This window comes from Oreochromis niloticus, linkage group LG7 (genome assembly GCF_001858045.2).
Source record: "Oreochromis niloticus isolate F11D_XX linkage group LG7, O_niloticus_UMD_NMBU, whole genome shotgun sequence".
Lineage (NCBI taxonomy): Eukaryota > Metazoa > Chordata > Actinopteri > Cichliformes > Cichlidae > Oreochromis > Oreochromis niloticus.
In genome coordinates, this window is record NC_031972.2 from 1838432 (window position 1) to 1858083 (window position 19652).

Here is a 19652-nt window from a genome sequence, read left to right on the forward strand (position 1 = left end):
GCATGTAGATTTAAACACGTGGTTGGTGTAAAAGCGTAAACATCGACTCGCTCGTGTTTGGGGTCGAATCAAACTGTCACCGCTGCTTTTAAGGGTTTTACTGGTTTCCATGGTTACACCTCATGAACTATACCGACTCACAGAGCTGGGCGATATATCGAGTTTTTTAAAAATATCGATATATTTTTATACGAGGTATAAGATGTGACAATATCCTTTATATCGATATAGTCTATGTTGCGTTATAATTATAGTTGCGGAGCCGCAAGTTTGCCTCTCTTTCGTCCACTTTTGTCTTTACGCAACGTTACTCGGCCTCGCCTCTCCTTCACTGAACACAACTCCCCCTCCTCCCCCATCGCTTCACCTGCAGGCAGCGACAAGATGGACACGGCAAATCTCCGTTAATGAGTTACTGCGCATCGCCCCGTGCGTGGGGCTGGACGGCGTCAACGTGTTAATGAGCTAACCACGCTAACGAGCTAGCCACGCTAACGAGCTAGCCACGCTAACGCCATGCACGGCCTGAAATCCTTTCATTCTCTCAAAAGTTGACTGCGCGCCTTTTGTATGAATTCTGGTTGTGCTTGATGACCGCGAACCGATTTTATGTGATACACAGCGCTCAGCAATCTGTCAAAAAATGTTTTAGTTTGACTTTACTAAGCTACGGAGCTGCACCGCTTGATGGATTGTCGGAGCATTACGGCTACCGAGGAGCCTCGCGGAGTAATACGTACTGTGCTTCAACGTAATATTACCGTATTGTGTGTGTATAAGGACCATAAATGGCTCCTGTTCAGAGACATGGTTACGAAGCGGATTTCAAACTCCAGGCTGTCAGTCACGCAGTAGAAGTTGGGAACAGAGCAGCTGTGAAATCTGTCTTTGTTATTATGCTCAGCGTCTGTTAGTTTACATTTTGACTGCACAATTGTGAGCTCTTTGTTATGCACAAAACAACATAGTTTTCTTTTATTTATAGAGCATCATTATTTAATAAATGCTCATAATTTATTTTTGAGTAGTTTTTTCATGTACATCTATGCTGTATGTTAATAAAAGTGCCTGTGTGACATCTGGGACACAGCTTTGACTAAGAACTCTCTTTTTGTTCTTACTTTATGGCTTTAAAAAAATATTGAGATATATATCTTATATCGCCATCCAGCTAAAAAATATCGAGATATGAATTTTGGATCATATCGCCCAGCTCTACCGACTCACGTTCCCATCTGTCCTCACCAACAGACAGACTGATGTTTTTGACTTTTTCACCTCTCCTTGTAAACATACCATGTGACTGACAAAAACGCTGTGCTGTGATTGGCTGCTCCACAGGAATAAGAGTCAGCGCCACAGCGACGTTAGCCTGGAGCGCTGTTATCGGACGCTGTTTCGAGGCCCCGAGGAAGACGTCCTGCAGGTGTTCTTCACCTGAGAGTGGCTCAGCTGGGGGTCAGCTCGGAGCCCTCCTGCAGCTAGTCAGCAGCTCGTCTTCCTGTAATGGATCCTTTTTGTTACAGATGGCGCCGGTGTACGTGGCTGCTCGTCTGTCGCTGTTTGTTTTAATGTTGCTCCTGCCATGTGTCACTCAGGAAACCCGGCGAAGGTGTGGAGGTAGCACGGAAGCAGGAATCCACAGGGTCCTCGAGCCTGTGGATTCCTGCCTGATCCCTGTGGTCTGCTTGGATGATGCTCCGCTCCTTCGTGACCCCTGTTCTCTGCCGTCACTGCCGTCAGGCTGAGCGGCTGCAGACTACCTCCATCATCTGATGTCCGCGGGCTGGACGACGCTGATGATTAAAGACGCTGCAGGAAATGAGGAGGCCCCACCCACGCTGAGCACTCGTATCTGAGGACGATACCTGAGAGTCTCTGACCTGCACGGAGTCTGCTCATATCACGGCGTCGGACGAACATCAGCCTTGAAACTGTTACTTACATCACTGTTACTTACATCACCGCCCCTCCCCACCCTGAGGCTCATGTCCAACCTCAGCAGGTTGGCGTGATTACTTATTCAGAATACGACAAAAAATACACCATAAAAATGAAAACAGTAAAAAACTCATTTGAAACCAGTGGGGGGAAAAAAGTCAGTGCAGCAGACGGTAAAATAGTGACAGTGATGGAAACAAACAAATAAAGTGGGCTGTAAGGAGCCGGCCTGCCATTCTTTATTCAGAGCTTCCTCCTCATGGATACACGCCAATAAAAAATGCATTAGCTTTATTATAGAGCAGGAAGCATCTGCTGCAGGCTGAAGAAGAGCGGGCGATATCGTGATGGAGGAGGCAGAGCCGCTCTCTGAAGATCAGGCTTTCATCTCCTCGTCTCACAGCCACAGGCCCACTGGAGCAGGTTTTAAAAGCCTGGCACTCAAAGATCCCACTCTTATTATTCTTTGTCTCCTTTATAGTTCAGGCACAGGTTTGAAACCACAGTTCCCATGATGCTCTGCCATAAATAAACAGGAAGTACATTCTAAGAGTCCTGAATGGAAATCAAAACTCTGGCCCTCAGACGGCTCTCAGTGAGTCAGTCGTAGTAAAGATGGAGGTCAGCGTGCTTCTTTTCTCTGAGATTACTGCTGTTTGCTCCGCACTGTTGTGGGAGGAGCCAGAGGCAACAACAACTAGAAAAATTTGCATTTCCTGCGAAAATGCTGTGTGGATGCCTTAACGCTGAAGCTGTCTGCTGAAAAGCTGAAAAAGATGAGAAGTTGCAAGGTGGTGAAAACAAAATGTCACCCTGAGCAGGATTCAAACCTGGCCCTCCAGGTCTCAAGGCAGCGACTCATCTCACTGACCCAAACTCATTCTCACAAAGAAAAGGTGGACAGATTGACAATTCTGCTGAAATTAGCAGAAGCTGCTGAGAATTGTGCTGATAAGAGGTGAAAAGGCTGAAAATTTTGCAGAAAAGAGGTGAATGAGCAGAATTTCTGCTGAAAAGAGGCAGAACAACTTGGTTCTGCTCAAATTCACCAATCAGAGGTACTGCCTCTGTCTGCTTCATCAGGCTGTGTACTTGTATGTATTTCTGCCATGGAGCGTTAGCAAGAATCTGAGGTCCATATTAGAAAAGCTGCTAAAATCATAAAACTTTGCAGAATTGTAATAAATTAGCAATATAAATTACAGGTCTGTGATAGTGTATCAATTTGTAGTGAAAAAAAAAAAGTTGAACAAGATGGGATTGAACCCACGACCTTTGAGCTGCAGAGCCGTGTCATTACTGATTGCGCCACCTGGAAAGGGGGAGGGGGCGTCTGAAACACAGAGACTTGAGCAGCAGTTGCTGAAAACAACAGAAAAAGCAGAATTATCTGCTAAAAAAGAGGTGTAGACGCAGACGCGCTTGATGAAGATGGCTTTATGTGTAAGGGTACACTGAAGAGTGTCAAGAAAGCAGAGTGCATGCAAGCAGGGAAGATGTGTAGCAACTGTCACAGGTAGGACTTGAACCTCTGCCACTGGGTCTCACGGCAGCTGCGCAACCCTCTGAGCCAAATGAGGTCTGGTCACAAACAAAGATATGATGAGAGGAAAAATGTGCACTGTGGAGCACAAGCTGAAATTAGCAGAAAAGAGGTGAAGAAGAAGAACTTTGTTCTGAAAAGAGGTGAAGAAACTGAAATTTGTGCTTAAAACAACTGAAAAAAATTGAACTTGTAGCTGACAAGGGGTGAAGGAGATGAAATTTTTACTAAAAAAGAGCTGAAAAACTGAAAATTGTGCTGAAAAGAGGTGAAAAAAGCTGAAATTCTTCCGAAAGAGCAGAAGAGGCTGGAACCTTTCAGCTACTCATTGAGCCAAACTGGTTCTCACATAACTGAAAAAAGGTGAAAAAGCTGACAACTCTAATAAAAACAGCAGAAGAGGCTGGGATTGAACCCACGAGCTGTGAGCTGCAGAGCCGTGTCATTACTGATTGCGCCACCTGGAAAGGGAGTGGGCGTCTAAAACACAGAGACTGTGTCCCAATTCAGGGTCTGCACGCTTGAAGTACGCATTTCAAGTGCGAGTACGTCACCGCCACGCGACGACGGCTGTCCCAATTCAAAGTGCACTTCAAATGCATACTCCAAATGCGGCGTCGATTTCCCCAAATATCAAGCGTGGTCCGGTGCACGCTTCGTGGCCCCATATATCCCACAATCCATAGCGCGGCGGTGGGTGTGGATAATTTTGCCGCAAAATACGGCAGAAGGGAGCGGCTGAAGAGTAAACTGTCAAAAGTAAGTACTGAATATTATGTCACTTATTTATGTGGGAATGTTTAAGAACATTAAAACATTACTGTTGGCCACATGTCGGCAAAGTTATGTGACATTAGTGATGTTTGTACTTTCAGCGGTAACTTGGTTTTAAAGCCTCTACTTCTAAATATATATATAGTCGACCTTAATCTTACAGAGAATGTGATGATTTTATGGATAATTAAAGTCAGTCATATATCCACAAACACAACAAGCTGAAAGTCAGTGATGCTGCTCGGTTTGCAGTCCTGAATATGACGGCACAAGCAGGATTCACTGCACTGTTAATGTTAGCTATGTTATATTGCTGCCTCTGTTCGGTGGTGTCGAGCCAAACGGACTTTAACGTGTGTTTGAACGAGCTGACGGTTCACTCGTTAAGCTGAAAGAAAGATGCTTTAATCACAGGAGTCACACATGTGTCCACTGGACCATCTGGAACTCTTCTTGTTTAGCACTCGTAATAACACAAACACTAAATCCTCCTCCTCTTGTGCTGTTTTGTAGCAGTGTGTACACCTGAGACTGTCACCTGTCTGTCTGTCCTGCACTCTCTCTCTGTTTCTTTCTCTCTGATTGTGGAATAAAAGTTTGAACATGTATTTATAAGTTACACTTGTGTTTGAATCCTGCAGCTTATCACACATTTGATTTCCATGTGTGACAACTGCAAGTGTCCAGAGTGAGGACAGACTGAGGGACCCACTGCTGCACATCATCTGTGAGGCTTTGCACCCCTGATGATCCACCAGGACAAACTCAGCAGTGTGTGAGGAAGAGGAGGAGGAAGAGCCAGCAGCAGCTGACAGATGGAGAGAATAGACAGACTGTTCCCTGTTTGTGAAGGACTGCTAGGAAAGTTTAACATAACTAATTGTCTGTCCTGAATCAGTCTTATTAGGTAATGTTCAAATAATGTTATCATCCCAGTGTTTTCAGTGTGGGAGAAAGTACTCAGGGCCTTCAAGTTACACACTATGAAAGGCAGCAACAAGTTTAATATTCAGAAACCTAAAGTATGTATCAGCAGCAGAATGGAGCTAAAAATAAATGTTTGTTTCAGTTCTATGAAGCTTTGAGTATTTTGGATTAGTAGCACTGCTGTGTTTGTTGCATCATATTGCTGTAACTGTTTATATGCTTTATATATTCTGAGGTAAGCTGATCTATAGTGTTACATCATATTCTATAAGGATGTTATGTGTTTGTATAGTTTCTGCCCAGTTTGACCCATTTAGCAGAAGTCAGCCTGTTTAAGGCTCTGATATCTATTCTGTATGACTTAAAGCAGTTATGACATGGTCTGATTTTCTCACCCAATAAAGGAATATTTCATATATCAGTCTGATCTTCATTCTATCAGAAACAGTTATCACAGCTCGTACATTTTCTTTTTACACATATATGTAAGCATTGAGCCAAATTTAGTAATGCCAACATATTAAAAGAACAATGTTTGTCTCTTATATATAATACATCTGTATATACACTGTCAGAGATACTTGTCTTTGACTGAAGATTTAAGGTGATAGGAAATATAAATAACTGCTACTTGAATCTTTGACCCAGAGTTCAAGCTCATATATATATATATAATCTGACAATACTATAATATTGTCCATATTATATTAACATTACCACAGTGAGATGACTTTAGTCTCATGAATAACATTAGCTAATTATTATTTACTAACTAATCTTGAAATGACTGTTCAGTACAGAAATGAAGCCCAACTATCATGTTTTACAGTCCTGTGGTCTCAACTAATCAAAGTGATGTCATGACAAAGATGAATGAACAACAAAACATTTTTTCTCCTTCATTTCTGTCACACAAAGCTGTATGAAACATTTCTTGCGGTTAGTATCATGGTTGCTAGGCAACCTGAACAGCGCGACGAAGGCTAGACCGTCCCATTTCACAAGCCTCTCACTTCCGCACTTCCCGTACTTGTAGTACGCACCGTACGTAGTACGCGTAGTGTGCGTACTTCAAGCGTGCATACCCTGAATTGGGACACAGCCAGAGACTTGAGCAGTCAGAATTAGATCGCGGTGAGAGGCGAAAAACGCCGTTTTTTGGAGTTACAAAACGTCGTGTAACTCAAAAACTAGGTGGGATAGAAGCATAATTCTTGTACTGGGTGAATCAGCGGACTTTGGTGTACTTTGACTGCGATTTTCATTGCTCTTTGTACCTCCGTCGCGGAGATATGACGAGAGAAGAAACGGCTTCATTTTCGGAGTTTGAAGACTGAGAGGAGGACAGATTTCCACCCCTCAAACAAACGTAATTCATTGCTCAACGGTAAGATAATTGTAAAAACTGCTTCCACTGTGAGTGTCAGCAGTGTCTGAAGATATATTGGCACAAGCCTCATGTCCTAACTTTGCTTTGTTAAGGAGATATGGCGATTTGAAAATGCCTCCCGTTTCAGAATTTCAGCTCTGAATTTCAAAACCTCCCCATAGACTTTGAATGGGGAGTTTTCAGACCTTGTGTCACTTGAGTTTATCAGTTTTGATGCTTCAAACTCAGTTCAGTTTGATTTATATAGCACAGAATCACAACAACAATAAGTGAATTCTAAAAATAGACGTCAAAGTGAAAGTAATGATGCTCTGACGTGAAGCTTCATCTGTTTGGATTAACTCTGCTCGACTCGGATCTCATTGAAATCGTTTCCGTGCTGTTGATGGGCCTGTCCACATCCCGCTAACAGCAAAGTTGTCCTCGCAAACAAATACAAACATATTTATAGAATAAGCTTCATTAAACTTTAAGATTCATTTAACATTATTTCATCCCTCTAATATTGATCAGTGTGGGAAACATTTTCTCCAGAATTGTACAGTTTTATGTGAGGTTTCACTAAAGGAATGATTCTAAAAGATTCCTCCAGCACTCACCACGGTCAGCCAAAAATGTTTAGATGATAACAACAGAAGTGAAGGAAGGTGCGCAAAAAGGTGAAGACATCAGACTGACAGAGCCGTCTCACTGATGTGTCACACCACCACAGACGGAGGATTTCTATCCAGCAGCTTTGACAAACGAGTCTTTTAATGTGGCGGAGAACGAGAACAGGCTGGAGCATCCTCTCAGATACGGCACCTACGCATTGTTACCTTCGTCATGCCGGCACTGCTTCGGAGAGAATCGCACGACTGGCGTTTTCATTTCAGAGACTTATTTTTTCACACTGGGTCATTTTTCATGGCTGTTGTGTAAACACGAACATCTCCAAGTATGAAAGGTTCACTCAGAGTTCAGCAGTTTGGAGGAAGCTCCGTCCTCCTCATCTTCAGTCTGGAGCTCCTCCCAGTAAACCTGTAGACAGATGCTAACCCCGATGCTAAAAGCATGTCCCAGCTGTTTGGCACAGACGTGCTCAGACCTTGTCATGATGAAAGAGGCGGGTGCTGTGATGGATGGGTGTGATAGAGGAGCAGCGATGGTGCATCATCGGCTTCGTCACCTGTATGATGCATCGCCGCTCACAGACAGCGGCGGTGAGGACACAGAGCGTGTGTCAGCTGTTCTGTGCAAACAGCCAGACCTCCACCCGTGTCCCCTTTGCACCACCATCCAGCAATTTAGTACCGTTTGTTTCATTTTCACCAAAAAATCAGTTTTTCTGTGAACTGACAGAGCGAGGGCTTCGATTCAGATTTGTGGGGTCAGAGATGAGGTCACTTCCTCCCACAGGTGAAGTGTGAGGAGGTTAAAACTGTTGCTGACCCGTGGCCTTCATGAATCACAACAGAGACCACGTCACCATGGCACGTTGTAGACGGCGTCTCTTTGAAAGGTTCGATGGCCTTCAGTCCAAACCAGTGACGCATGGCGTTTGTTGCAGTGCAGCGCTCATGTACATTTCGTTTTTATAACAGAAGCTCTTTAGTTTGATCCGTTGGACATTCACAGTGCTGTGATGATGCACAGGTGTCCTGTCAGTGGAGACAGGTGTGCCTCCGTCTGCCTTTCAGGGTTAACGTGAACCACGTGAGCGCTGCAGGTCTGAGCTGTTCGCCTTGTCGTGGTCAGGTAAGCAGCTTGTAGGATCCTGTTACATACAGGTGTAGATGCGACAGGTAGGACTGAACCGTCGCTCGTGGTCTGGAGCTTCCAGACCGAGTCGAGGGTCAGGGTTACCCTCCACAGAAGCTCCACGTCAGTGCCGGTACAGAGTCTCCCTCTGCGCACCGATGGATCAACGTCGGTAAAACCGACAGAGCCGTACCCTCGACCTGGCTGCTGTAACAGGAAAATGAGAGCTACGGCACGGCGAGTATAACGGTGCCGTTATTTGTGTCAGAGCCGTGTGAGGAGCAACAGATGCTGCAGGTGGGTCTGCAGCAATTGTTACCAGCATCTGTTACCATTGCGACATGTCCCTCCTTATAAACACTGAGAACAGAGCGAAACCACAGACTCTGCTTAAGTGATGATGTCATCAGTGCAGACAGAGAGGTTTGTTTCTGATTGGTGTGTTTGGGGTGGGCGTTACCTGCCTGCTGCTCACCTGTAGGCCTGAAGCTTCCTTGTCGCCCCGCCTCCGCACAGCCTTTAGATGACCTTATTGGCTGATTTCTAACCTGTGATTCTCCTCGTGTGATCCAACGCAGCACTTTATCTCCCGCTGCTCGCGTGCTGCCCCAAAAGCTTTCCTGCTGCTTTAATGTGTCTTTCTCACCTCTGAGACGCCGAGGCTGCCACCCAATTTATCCCCCGTCAGGAGGCAAAGACGCGATCTGAGAGCCATGTGTCAGTGGGCGTGACCTCGTGTTTTAACCAGCTGTTTGTTCCTCTCCATCGCCCCCTGCAGGTGTGTCCATCCCTGCAGTATAACAGTACACAGCCACACAGGCTCAGGATGATAACACATCAGTGATGCTGATCGATCGCTCTGTTGTTTTTAAACAATAACAATCATAAATGCAACATAACATAAAAGTCTGACCGTTTCATCAACGTCTAAAGAAGCTGAAGCTGTTTTCCTTCGTGCTCTGACGCTGAATTTTCAATTCTAATTGTCTTTTTAATGTTTCGCTCAGCAGGGAGGGGAATTATTACCAACAAGGCAGCAGCACTCTGACTCCTCTTATTTCACAGATTTGTAGTTTAGAGGTGAAAAGCTCAGAGAGGTGCAGCAGGCCCGCCGTGTCACACGTTCAAATTTTCATTATTTTCTGTGACTGTGGGGGAATTTACAGCCATTTTAAACGTGATGCTGCAGTTTATTTGTGTTTATTCTTGTTTATTTTTGTTTATTTTTGTGCTGGTTTTTCATTCTGCAGAAACAGGAGCAGATTACGGGAACATTAAACCACACTGGAGAACAAACTGACTCTGCTGCTGCCTTTGCTCATGTTCATATCTCAGGGACTAACCATGCTCTTATACTGAAGGCAGTTTCACGGCCCCGCCCACTCCACATCACTACGGGCTGCCCGCCATGGTTAATGACGGAAGTCACTGCATCATGGCTCGGGTTTGGTAGCAGCTTATTAACACAAACAATCAGAACTAAACCAGTTAATCCAATCCAAAGACGACGTGCTGGGAACGTTTCTGTGACCCGGGGACGGACGGACACGCTGCAACGTTACGTCAGTTCATTCCCTCGCGTTGTTGCAGGATTGTGTTGGCAGTGGGCGGAGGTGGTGACGGAGCGAGGAATCTGAAGCTATCCTCCTTCTTGTCGGGCTCGCACTGACGGAAGCGCTCCAATGGTGCGCTGATGGCGTGTTGGGAGAGTCGGGCTGGCGGAGGAAACCCTCCCAGGTAATCTCAGAGGCCGCTCAGTGACAGCAGGACTCCTCGCCGTGCTCGCCGTCTTTTATTGATGAGCGGGAAATGAATATTTGAAGGCAGAGCCTCGGTATGAGCGTGACTCTGAGGTAACTGAACTCCTCACGCTCAATTATTCAGGAGCTCGCAGCGACACCGAGCACGGGGCCAGGAACGGATGACACTGGCTTAGCTCCGCCTCCCAGAGAGCAGAGGAGTCCAGTAGGCCTTACTGGAAACCAGTAAGTGAAGCCAGCAGCTCACGTCATCTTGGTTTGAGTTTTGGCGCTCCTCGCCGCAGGAATCGTGTCACAGCGAGGAGGCTGGGCTTCGTCATAATTTTCAAATATTAGCGTGAGTACGGTGCGTTACCACCACGAGCAGGAGGAGGAGCCTCTCACCGGCCTCCACTAAACATCAGGAAGAGCGCGTTAACAACGACACACTGCACCGATGACATCATCGATCACACGTCCTGTTTGACAGCCGGAAACAAAGCAGACCGCACCGTCTCACCTGCAGTCAGACAGGAAGTAGAGCTCAGAGACCAGAAGCGCTCTCATCAGTGTTTACTGCTGTTACACAAGAGGAGAAGAGGGCGGCGTCTTTGTTGAATCCGCCTTCAAACATGGCGGCGTTCCTCAGTGAATCAAAACAAACCTAAACCTCACGCTCGCCCACCGATGACCAGCAGCTGCAGTGATGCTCTGCAGGAGCACGTGTCTGTGCCATGGGGGTTTCCATAGAAACGTCACCATACAGCGACCTCCTGCAGCAGCTTCGACGGCGTGCGGAGGCTCTGAGTGGGAGGGGTTACCTGTCATGTCATTGCCAGCAAACTGCGTGTAACTGCCAACTCGACCCCACCCACTCAGACCGATGGCACGCTGACTCCGCCTTATCGCCACCCCGATGCCTGACGTTGCTGACCGAAGCACCCAGCTGACGTGCTCGTTGCAGCGCTGCAGTGATGCTGTTGCTTTGCTCAGTGAGTCTGACTCGTCAGCTGGGACGAGCTTTACTGTGTTTTATTTTCTGAGGAATAGGAACACTTCTCCATGCTGTAATCTGAGGGGGGGCGCCTTCTGTGTGAGTGCCTCTTTCGAGGAAGTGCTCGTTGGCGAGATAGTGTTGCTTGATGCGGCGTAGGATCTTAACGAGATCTGGCAGGCGTCCTCAGGATTAATGTTCAGGAGAAGGATTAAGGCTTTAAAGATGGCCGGGCTTTGCCAGGTGATGATGGTAAGCCGCTCGGTGGCACCGCGCTCTCTACGCTGAGTTTACAGAGGTTTGAAACCTGAGTGGAGGCTGAGCGTGGATGATGAGACGCCGCGCAGCAGAGTCACATGATGCCATCAAACCTGCTGCTGAGTCTCAGTCACCTTCAGGGAGCGTTTGGAGGTGGGGTTTCAGAGAAAAAGAGCTTGTCACTTGTTAATGTTTGCTTGACAGCTAACACAAGCTTCATGTTCCTGCACTGTGTACGAGTCCTGAGTCCCGCCTCCTTTATTTATCGTAGTAAACATACACGCAGATCCAGATTTCGTTGGCGTGAGCTCCGCCTCAGCAGGGCTCTGCCTATTGTCAGTGTCTTCCTGACGGACGCCATCATCATCATCAACACACCGCCATCATCAGGAGAACAGGCAGGTGTGACTGCACCTGCACAGGTATGCTCTGTTAGCTGTGGCTAACCAGGTGTGACAGGGTTATGGTGTTATGTCCATCATCACGACGACTGTGTCACTGAATGTGGGCAAGGCTTAAGAGAACACCGGCGTGTGTCTCAGAGGAGCAGCTCGTGTTTTTGTGACTGGAGTCTGGTGGAGCGTGAGTGCCGCAGACGCGCTCCATCTGCTGAGGGGGGGCGGGGCTGGTGGAGACGGTGATAAATGGCTGCCGCAGGCCTGGGCGGAGCTGGCGCTCTCCCGTGCTCTTGTTAGCTGCTTCCATGCTCTCAGGGCCCTACGCTTGTGTCACCCTACGGCTCACGGGATTGGCTGAGCAGATGCTGAGCTCACAGAGGTGAGGTCATTAATCCGACTCCTGAGGGAGTGGTCAGGACTCTGTAAACACACCTGTACCTGCTGCGATTAGCACCGCTGGGACAGGTAACACACAGAGCATGCGCAGTGTGCCACCCTGCAGCTGAACTGTGCAGAGCTTCACTTTTCCTGATTATTGATCAGCACCTGCTGGAGGACTAACCTGTGACCTGCCCTACTCCCAGGGCTCGCACACTGACGTTTACAGGGATGGCGGCCAAAATACCTGAAACATCCGGCTTTGCTCCAAATCGGAGATGGTGGTTTCTGTTTGACCGCCATCTGCGGTCGGTGTGGACGATCGGGCTGCACAACTGTGGCGTCACCGTCCCAACAGAATCTGCAGCTCAGGACGAACAGCTTCTAATCAGGTCCTAGCTCCTCCCACCTGCTCATCAAGCTGTTTGTGTGATTGGGTGAAGGCCTGGAGTAAAAAATACTTCAAGTCCTCGGAGTAGAAACATGACCGCCACATCATTCTGACAGGTCTGATTAGCTGGAGGCGGAGCAAATCTGCAAACCAGGCTCCTCACCTGTTTGGTGAGGTCACTCAGGTGAGGCTCCTGTAGGATGTGTCAGCAGTCCGAAGGCTCTAAGAAGATGATGAAGATGGTGGGAGCACTCCTTTCTGGACGCGTCGCTTTGTGGCACCTCAGCTGAGTGATGAAGACTCTGCTGGAGGAGGGATGAAGAAGAGGGCTGTAAGCTTTTTGCCCTGAGACGACCTCCTCCTCCTCCTCCTCCCCCTCCTCCTCGTGATGAAGCAGCAGTCTTCGTGCTCCGAGCAGCGTCTGTGATTCGTGACTCATGAGGACCTAAAACAGACTGAAGCACCAGCTCCCGACCCCCCTCTCTACGTCCACCCTCACCTCCACCAGCAGCACCATCTGTAGTGTAAAAATAGCTCCAACCCCTGAGAGCCAGCAGTCAGAGAACTGACGGATGCACTGGGTGGAGGCGATTCCACACAAACACACGTCAGCTGATTAGAAATCACACGCAGACCCATCAGTTACACACGCAGTGTGACAAAAACATGGCTGCTGTTAGTGGGCGGGATCTATCAGGAAGCAGATGGACACGCTGACCCCGACGACCGCCAAAAGCACCAACATCAGAGCTGGACCGCGGCGCAATGGCAAGCCGGCGGCGGCAGGGCGATGCTTTGGGCGATGTCCTGCTGGGAAACCTTAGGTCCTGCATCCATATGGATGTTACTGTGACACGTACCACCGACCTCAGCGTTGATGCAGCACATTGGCCTTTCAATGTGTGACTGACACACACACACACACACACACACAAGCCTGTTCAGCTATCTTAGTGAGGACCTTCATTGACATAATGCTTTCCCTAGCCCCTTACCCTAACCCTAACCTAATTGTAACCCTGACAAAGGGTTCTCAAAGGTCTTCAAACTTGTGAGGACCAGTGAGTGTGTCCTCACAAGTGACTGTTGGTTCTCACAAGTATAGTAGAATGCAGATTTCGGTCCTCACAAAGATAGCTAGACAGGAACACACACAGACACACACACACACACACACACAGACAGAATGTGTTTTTATTAATGAATCAGAGTTTAATATTTCATCTGCTCTCGTGTGAAACAGCAGAAATCCGGCGACACAACAAACAAGGCGCCGGCTCAGTCAGAAAACAAACAAGGTTCATCTTTACTCTGATGTTGTTTTGTCACGCCGCTCTCTGAACGTTGGAGGGTGGAGGTCTCCATCTGTCAGAAGGCAAACTGGCCGGGCTCCGTTAGGAGGAGCGGAGTGGCTGCAGAACTGAGCTGGCTCTTTATCCAGGAGTACGGGGCATTGGCCCGGTGTGACGAGTCCTCAATCGGAAATGGGTGAAGGGCCAACTCCAGGTGTGGGACCAGCTGCTGCCCCAGATGGAGGAGTTTAAGTATGTCAGGGTTTTGTTTACGAGTGAGGGGAGGCGAGGGTGTCAGGTGGACTGGGGTCAGCTTCAGCCCTGACTCGGGGTTCCACCTCAGAGCTGGAGGAGGTGGCCGGGGAGAGGGAGGTCCGGGATCTCTGTTCAGACTGTTGCCTCCATCATTCGGGTGGAGATAAGTGGCACAGGATAGATGGATGGTTAACTCTCTAGCGTCCATCAGGGGGCGACTGCTCGCGTTGTGGATCAAGTCTGATTGGATGGATGTGAGGAAATGAGCCTCCTGATGAGTTTCTGGCTCAGTCGCTCTTTCAGGTGAGACTGAACAAAGCTTACTGTGGAGGTGACGTTCTGATCAGAGTCAGAGGAGCAGGGTTAGGGCGGGGCTACACCAGGCGTCCTCGGTCACACCCGTCCCTCACTCGTCACGTCTGGTTTGAGAACACAAAGCTGAAGAAAACGCCGGCTGGAGGCTTCGTCACATTCATAACTGAATGTTTTTGCACGTTTCTGTGACACGCTCTGCTGAAGCTTCAGTAAAGCTTTTCTCAAAGAAGCAGAGGAAAAACGTCCTAAATCACAGAGAAGAAATAACACCATCCAGGGCTCTAGAGTGCAACCAATTTGGTCGCAAATGCGACCAAATTCTTCAATGGTGCGACTAAAAAAAAAAGAAAATCAACTGTTGCAGTAAAAAAGAAAAAAAAAGTCTCCGCAACTCTGAAAGTCTCCGTTTGGTCATCTACTGACACACATCATGCCCCTATCATGTGTCCGAATCAGAGATAGTCAGGGGCGGGACCTCTCTGATTGGCCGTGATCCTGTAGTCGTCCTGTAGTCCTTTGTGTGTACATTTGAAAGTGCAGGCGGATAGAGAGAGGTGAGTAGCTTGAATAAAGCGATATCAATTCATTAAATCCTGAATCGGCGTTTAGATATAAACGTATTTTGCCAGAAACGCCAGAATCTCAGGTTAAAGCTCACAAAATTATTTGCACAACCACCAAACAATAAGTGAGAGCAGGTACACGGATTCCACACAAAGACGTAAACACAGAGCGGACCCGACGCATCAGAATCAGCTTTGTCTTTCTCGGCTTTCTCACCCCACGGCCCGAACACGGACACGCCGTCGGGGCTGAAAGCCGACAGCTCACTGATTCTGATGCGTCGGGTCCGCACGCTGTGTTTACGTCTTTTTTGTGCGAGATTCTGAGCTGCAGGTTTTGTCTCTCCAACCAAAATTCACTGAACCAGCAGCAAAAGAAGCAGCAAACTACGCTTCACATTTGATAGATGTCATTAATCTTCTCTGACTTTTGCTGTTTTGCTTCCACCTCTCTGTACTTCAAGAACAGTTTCCCGTCTCAAATCTCTGTTTTCAGTATTATTCATTCACTTATTACCCACCAGTCTACCGTTGTTTACAGTGCTGCCTTTTTTTTTTTTACTTAAATCACCTTGGACAAGAATATACTGAAGAAATGTAAACTTTTTAAAAATTATGCAAAATTGCAGAATATTTTTAAGGTTATCTGCTCTAAAAAGCATGCAGGCCAGGAAAATCTGCTTCATGTTTTTCTGAGTTTTATCCTCAGTTACTTTGACACAAAGGCCTCTGCTGTGATGCTCACACCTCTGATGAAGTCTCACATGTATCAGTGCTGATAAATGATCAGAATTATAATATTTCTGACTGTCTGAGGCTAAATTGAATCGAATCAAATGGATTATAGAAATCAGTGATGATACCCAGTCATAGTGAGCAGCCTAGGCCCGACAGAAGTGGATGTAGCTGTGGGTAATAAGAAAAGATTAAAAGATCTATTGATAACTTTTTTGTTAAGTTAAGGCCTGATCGATCTGAAATTCATAGGCAGCTCTGACACGGAGCCATCAAGCTCTGACGCTGAAAAATCACAGTGTATCCAGGAAACACATTATATGCTGCGATAAATGCCCAAGTGTCCCCTCCCCCCACTGCCTTTCAGCAGCAGGCAGCAGCAAACAGGTCGTCAGAGGAGCCGATGTGATGATTCAGTTTAACATTGTCTACAGTATTGCCAAAGAGTGCCAACGCACTTTAAGAACAAGCACTTTTTCAGTAACTTATCTTTCTGGTAGAAATGTGCTCCAAATAAAGAACCTTTTTAGATTTAAAGAAAGCATTCGATACAGTTGATCACAACCTTTTATTTAACAAACTATGTACATATGGGGTCAGAGAGGTGGCATTATCATGGGTTAACAGTTACCTTAAAAACCGTAAAGAATTTACCCAAATAGTCAAAAGTCAGAACTAAAACCTGTTGTGTGTTGGGTTCCCCAAGGATCAGTTTTGGGGCCGCTGCTTTTCATATTGTATATTAATGAGATATGTGCTATTTCAAAGTCTTTGAAAATAATGTTATTTGCGGATGATACAAACTTACTGTGTAAGTAAGTAAGTAAGTAAAATTTATTTATATAGCACATTTCACAGATAAAAATCACAAAGTGCTTCACAATAAGATCAGACATACAAGTTAAAATTAATTAAAAGCCCGTTTGTATAAAAATGTCTTCAGCTGCTTTTTAAAGGAGTCAGTAGAGTCTAGACAGCGTAAAGACAGCGGCAGGGAGTCCCACAGCCTTGGTGCCTGAAAAGCCCGATCCCCACGAGTTTTAAACCCAGTACGTGGGACCACCAGTAGCCTCTGACCTGAAGACCTAAGTGCTCGGGATGAAGCATGAGGTTTCAACAGGTCAGAGATATACTGGGCAGCTTCACCGTGCAGAGCTCTAAAAGTTACAACTAAAATTTTAAAATGAACCCTAAAATTTACTGGCAACCAATGAAGAGAAGCCAAAACTGGAGTAATGTGTGACCTCTTGTTTGTACCAGTTAAAAGTCTTGCCGCTACATTCTGTACAGACTGAAGGCGATCCAGAGCTGATTTGTTGAGACAAGACATTTGTTCACACCTAGTGACAATTTGGATTATCCAATTAACCTATCCCCTCAAACTGCATGTCTTTGGACGGTGGGAGGAAGCCGGAGTACCCGGAGGGAACCCACGCAAACACGGGGAGAACATGCAAACTCCACACAGAAAGACCCCGGCCTGATGGTGGAATTGAACTCAGGACCTTCTTGCTGTGCGGCAACAGTGCTAACCACCGTGCCACCCCATCTAAAACATGAAGCCTTAAATCTGCATTGTTTCTAACTGTGTGTGTGTGTGTGTGTGTGTGTGTGTTGTCACAAAGGCCTGGATTAGTCACATGTTCTCTCTGTGTGGGACAGTGAAATGCACTCTGGGTAATAAATAACCAGGAGCTGCAGCGGGATGCCACCACTGCTAACCTTCAGTGTCAGGAAACTGCTGAGAGGCCATCTGGACCCGCCAGCGACGTGTGTGTGTGTTAGTCATGTTGCGTGGACACAAACCAATAAAACAACAGCAAGCTCGAGTGAGGTCAGCCAGTTCAGGTTTAAAGTTAGTTTGATCAGACGTTCAGCTCTGTGAGGAGGTTGAGTCCTGAGTTTCAGTCGGGTCGTCACATGACTGTTGGAGGGCTCTGATTGGGTTTCAGGGTCACACGAATGTATGACATGGTAATACACATGTATGTGTGTGTGAAGATGTTTTGACTTTAACACAGTATAGAGGAGTGTGTCTGTGTGTGTGCGCGCTCCTGTTATGAATACACACCAACATGCCACAGGAAGGACGCCCTCCTGTGTCTGAAACACAGAGTTCAAAGGTCACACGTTGTGTTTTTATGTTCCAGTGATGTCACCGCGTTTCCAGCGTGTAACCTCACACACATGCAGAAACCACATGAAGCAGAGGGTGTTGTGGGCGGGGCCAGTTGTAATTCATGTGAAATGATGGCTCCTCCAGGTCATGTGACTCGTTGGTTGTGTGGTGTACGAGCGTCTCGCAGAGCTGCGCTGAATAAACTCGATTAGAATGATGATTTAAACTGAGAGCGCCGGCTGTTTCCAGCAGCACAGTCGCTCAGGTTAGCAGGTCTGTGTGAGGCTCATCCATCCACAGCATGACGAAGGTCACCGCAAATGAGTCGCATCATCTTCATCATCCTCAGAGCGCTCGCAGCACGAAGGCAGCGTCAGCCTGCAGGGAACTCTGAGGAATGAGCTCCAGGAGCAGCTGCAACCCGACCTGGACTCAGCATTTATCTCACACACACACACACACACACACACACACACACACACACACACACACACACACACACACACAAACGTGTTGCAGTTTGTTTTCAGCTTCATTAAACATTCCTAGCAAACCAAAAGTGAACGTGTCCACATACTTCTGCTCCTGACCATGCTCTCCCTCTCTCTCTCCCTCCCTCTCAGGTGTGCAGGTGCTGACAGCTCCCAGGCGGCCCTCACAAGAGGTAACAGCAGCTCAGGCTTCACTGACAGCAGCACAGCGACACCTGCTGGACTCACACAGCATCACATTTTCCACACAGAGTAAACGCACAGAGAAGAACCCAGATTAGAGCGCCACCCAGTGTCCACAGCCAGCATGACTGCTCCTGTGGTTAGACGTTCATATATTTTAGTGCAACAGGAAGTTCCTAAACAGTTTTTGTGAGTCTGAGATCATCGAGGACCTTCTGCGCCACCGTCTCTAATTTACATAAACGTTTCAGGGTCCAAAGTTTGAGGGTTTATAATGTTGTTGTGAAGTTTTAGCTTCATATGGTGCGACCGTGGCTCAGGGGGTTGGGAAGGGCACCTGTAACCGGAAGGTCGCCGGGTCGATCCCCGGCCTTTCTGTCCTGGTCGTTGTGTCCTTGGGCAAGACACTTTACCCTACCGCCTACTGGTGTTGGCCAGAGGGGCCGATGGCGCGATATGGCAGCCTCGCTTCTGTTAGTCTGCCCCAGGGCAGCTGTGGCTACAACCGTAGCTTGCCTCCACCAGTGTGTGAATGTGAGCGTGAATGAATAATGTCATTGTAAAGCGCTTTGGGTGCCTTGAAAAGTGCTATATAAATCCAATGCATTATTATTATATATCAGAAACATATCTATTTTTGAAACATGGCCACTCTCTTTCAATAAAACTCGGGTAATGTTTAAACATGAATATCAGACTAAAGTTGTTCCCTCGAGCTGAATCAGGGTCTGTAGACACATACATGAAACATGAGCGTTGGCTGATTAAAATATAAAACAAAAGCAGGTCTGCATTGTCCAATATTTGAGCTGCACCTTCACACTGAAAACGCAGTTTGTAGTTGGATGTAGGTGGATTTCATAATAATGTAAAATAAAGCATGTAGAATATTTTTAACATGAAGAAACATCAGAAGATTCGGATCTAAGCTCAGCTCTGTAGGTTTCAGACGAGGACGTATTTAACTATTTAATTTAAATTGAATATGTACATATTTGGTCCTGCAGAGTCTGACGACACCCAGATTCTCAGAAAGCTGATTCTGTTCAAATGCAGGCTTTCAGAAACATTTCATCATCATCATCCTCAGCTGCAGGTTTCCAGCCTCGTAAACAGTGTTTGGACCACACACACACACATACACACACACACACACACACACACACACACACACACACACACACGTTTAGGTTGGAGACCTGCGGCTGAGACTGAAGACGTCCTGA

The 19652-nt window shown here is 47.0% G+C and overlaps 1 protein-coding gene across 3 annotated transcripts in view; it reads left to right on the forward strand.

Moving 5' to 3' along the window:
- LOC100692764 (carbohydrate sulfotransferase 8) overlaps nucleotides 1-19652 on the forward strand; it is a 45459-nt gene that overhangs the window by 23565 nt on the left and 2242 nt on the right. For all 3 annotated transcript variants that reach the window (XM_019360947.2, XM_019360949.2, XM_019360948.2), the window contains exon 3: nucleotides 18376-18416. In XM_019360947.2, the coding sequence (XP_019216492.1) occupies nucleotides 18376-18416 (41 nt within the window). The remainder of the gene's footprint in view (nucleotides 1-18375; nucleotides 18417-19652) is intronic.